Source organism: Galeopterus variegatus, unplaced genomic scaffold, assembly GCF_000696425.1.
Source record: "Galeopterus variegatus unplaced genomic scaffold, G_variegatus-3.0.2 Scaffold1552, whole genome shotgun sequence".
In the NCBI taxonomy this organism is placed as follows: Eukaryota; Metazoa; Chordata; class Mammalia; order Dermoptera; family Cynocephalidae; genus Galeopterus; species Galeopterus variegatus.
The window spans coordinates 291,252-292,942 of NW_007727663.1; the positions used below are offsets into that span (position 1 = coordinate 291,252).

The following is a 1,691-nucleotide window of genomic DNA, read 5'->3' on the forward strand; positions in this document are numbered from 1 at the left end:
TCAAGGGTTAAGATCCCCTTACCGGTCATCTTTAAAAAACAAACAAACAAAAAAAAACCCAATTAACCTTGTTAAATTCACATATTAATCCTAGTAGTTTGTCTTCTTTATTTTGTACATAGATATCATCTGCAAAAAAAAGGACTTTTCAAATTACTATCCCTTTTTACCCCATTGTATTGCACTGGCTAGGGCTTCCAGGATAATGCTGAATAGAATCTGTGATAATTAGAACCTTTATCTCATTCTCAGTATCAAGGGAAAACCTTTTAATATTTCACCATTAAGTATGATGTTTGCTGCAGAACTTTTACAGATTTTTTGAACCAGATTAAGAAAGTTCCCATTTATTCCTTACTTGCTAAGAATGAGAACTGAAGTTTCTCAATGCTTTTTCTGCATCTGTTGGGATGGCCAGATCATTTTTCTCCTTTGTTCTGTTATTGTGGTGAATTACACTGATTTTTAATAGAAAACCAACCTTCCACCACATAATGATTAAATTGCTGAGAACAGACAAACCATACTGAGGAGTGAGGATGTCTGCTTGTTCTTAGTGGGGACAAAGAACTTATCTTCTGAGACTGAAGATAGAATATACCCAGCAACCTTGCCAGAGGTGAAGAACATGATTATCACACTGTATCTCACACCAGACAAGCCCCCAGCCTGCCAAGAAATCACAGGAGCAACAATTGGAAGGGATGGGAAAATGTGACCTTTTTTTCTGGTGACAAAGACACAGGTTCTGCTCAGCCTAGCTGTGGTTAGCTGCTCACACTCATCATGGAAGAAAATGCTCAATTTCAGCTAGAGCTTAGTGAAAACAAAGCTGTACTTTTCCTCCAGACACAGAGACTTCTGAGAAGAGACTGTACAGAGTGCAGGGAGTGGTACCTTCTATGCTGCGAATGTCCTCCCGCCAAAGCTCTAGGTGGGTTGTCATCTCACGAGCCTTTTCAAGGAACCTTTTCCAAGACTTGCTGCTATACTGTTTCCACTGATCCCACTCACACAAATACTTCATTTGGGTTTCCTGAATGTCCCTGCATTAAGAAATGATCATGACAATGACAACTGCAGCATCATGAAGTCTCAGCATCAAATAAAATCCCAGATGAGAGGATGGGGAAAAACTGGAGCCCTCATACATTGCTGCTGGGAATGTAAAATGTTTTATGGAAAACAGTTTGGTGATTCCTCAAAACGTTAAACTTAGAATTACCCAGCAATTCCACTCATAGGTACATAACCAAAGGAACTGAACTCAGGGTTCTCAAACAAAAACTTGTCATGAAATGTTCATAGCAGCATTATTCACAAGAGCCAAAATGTGGAAACAACCCAGATGTCCATCACTGGAAAAATGGATAAACAAAACATGGTCTATCCATTACAATGGAATACTACTCAGCCATAAAAAGGAATGGAGTACCAATACCTACTATGACATGGATGGACTTTGAAAATATTACGCTAAGTGAAAGAAGCCAGTCACAAAAGGTCACATATTGTATGATTCTGTTTATATGAAATTCCAGAATAGACAAATCTATAGAGACAGAGAGTGGATTAGTGGTTGTCAGGGACTGAGAGGCAGGGAAAACAGGGAGTGCTATATAATGGGTACAGTTTCCATTTGGGGTAATTAAAAAATGTCTGTAACTGGATAGTGAGGATGATTGCACAAC

The 1,691-nt window shown here is 38.9% G+C and overlaps 1 protein-coding gene across 1 annotated transcript in view; it reads right to left on the bottom strand.

The window, feature by feature from the left end:
• The window catches only part of TMC7 (transmembrane channel-like 7), a 53,588-nt gene that overhangs the window by 30,339 nt on the left and 21,558 nt on the right, over positions 1-1,691 (bottom strand). The window contains exon 3 of the mRNA XM_008577625.1: positions 898-1,046. Within this exon, the coding sequence (XP_008575847.1) occupies positions 898-1,046 (149 nt within the window). The remainder of the gene's footprint in view (positions 1-897; positions 1,047-1,691) is intronic.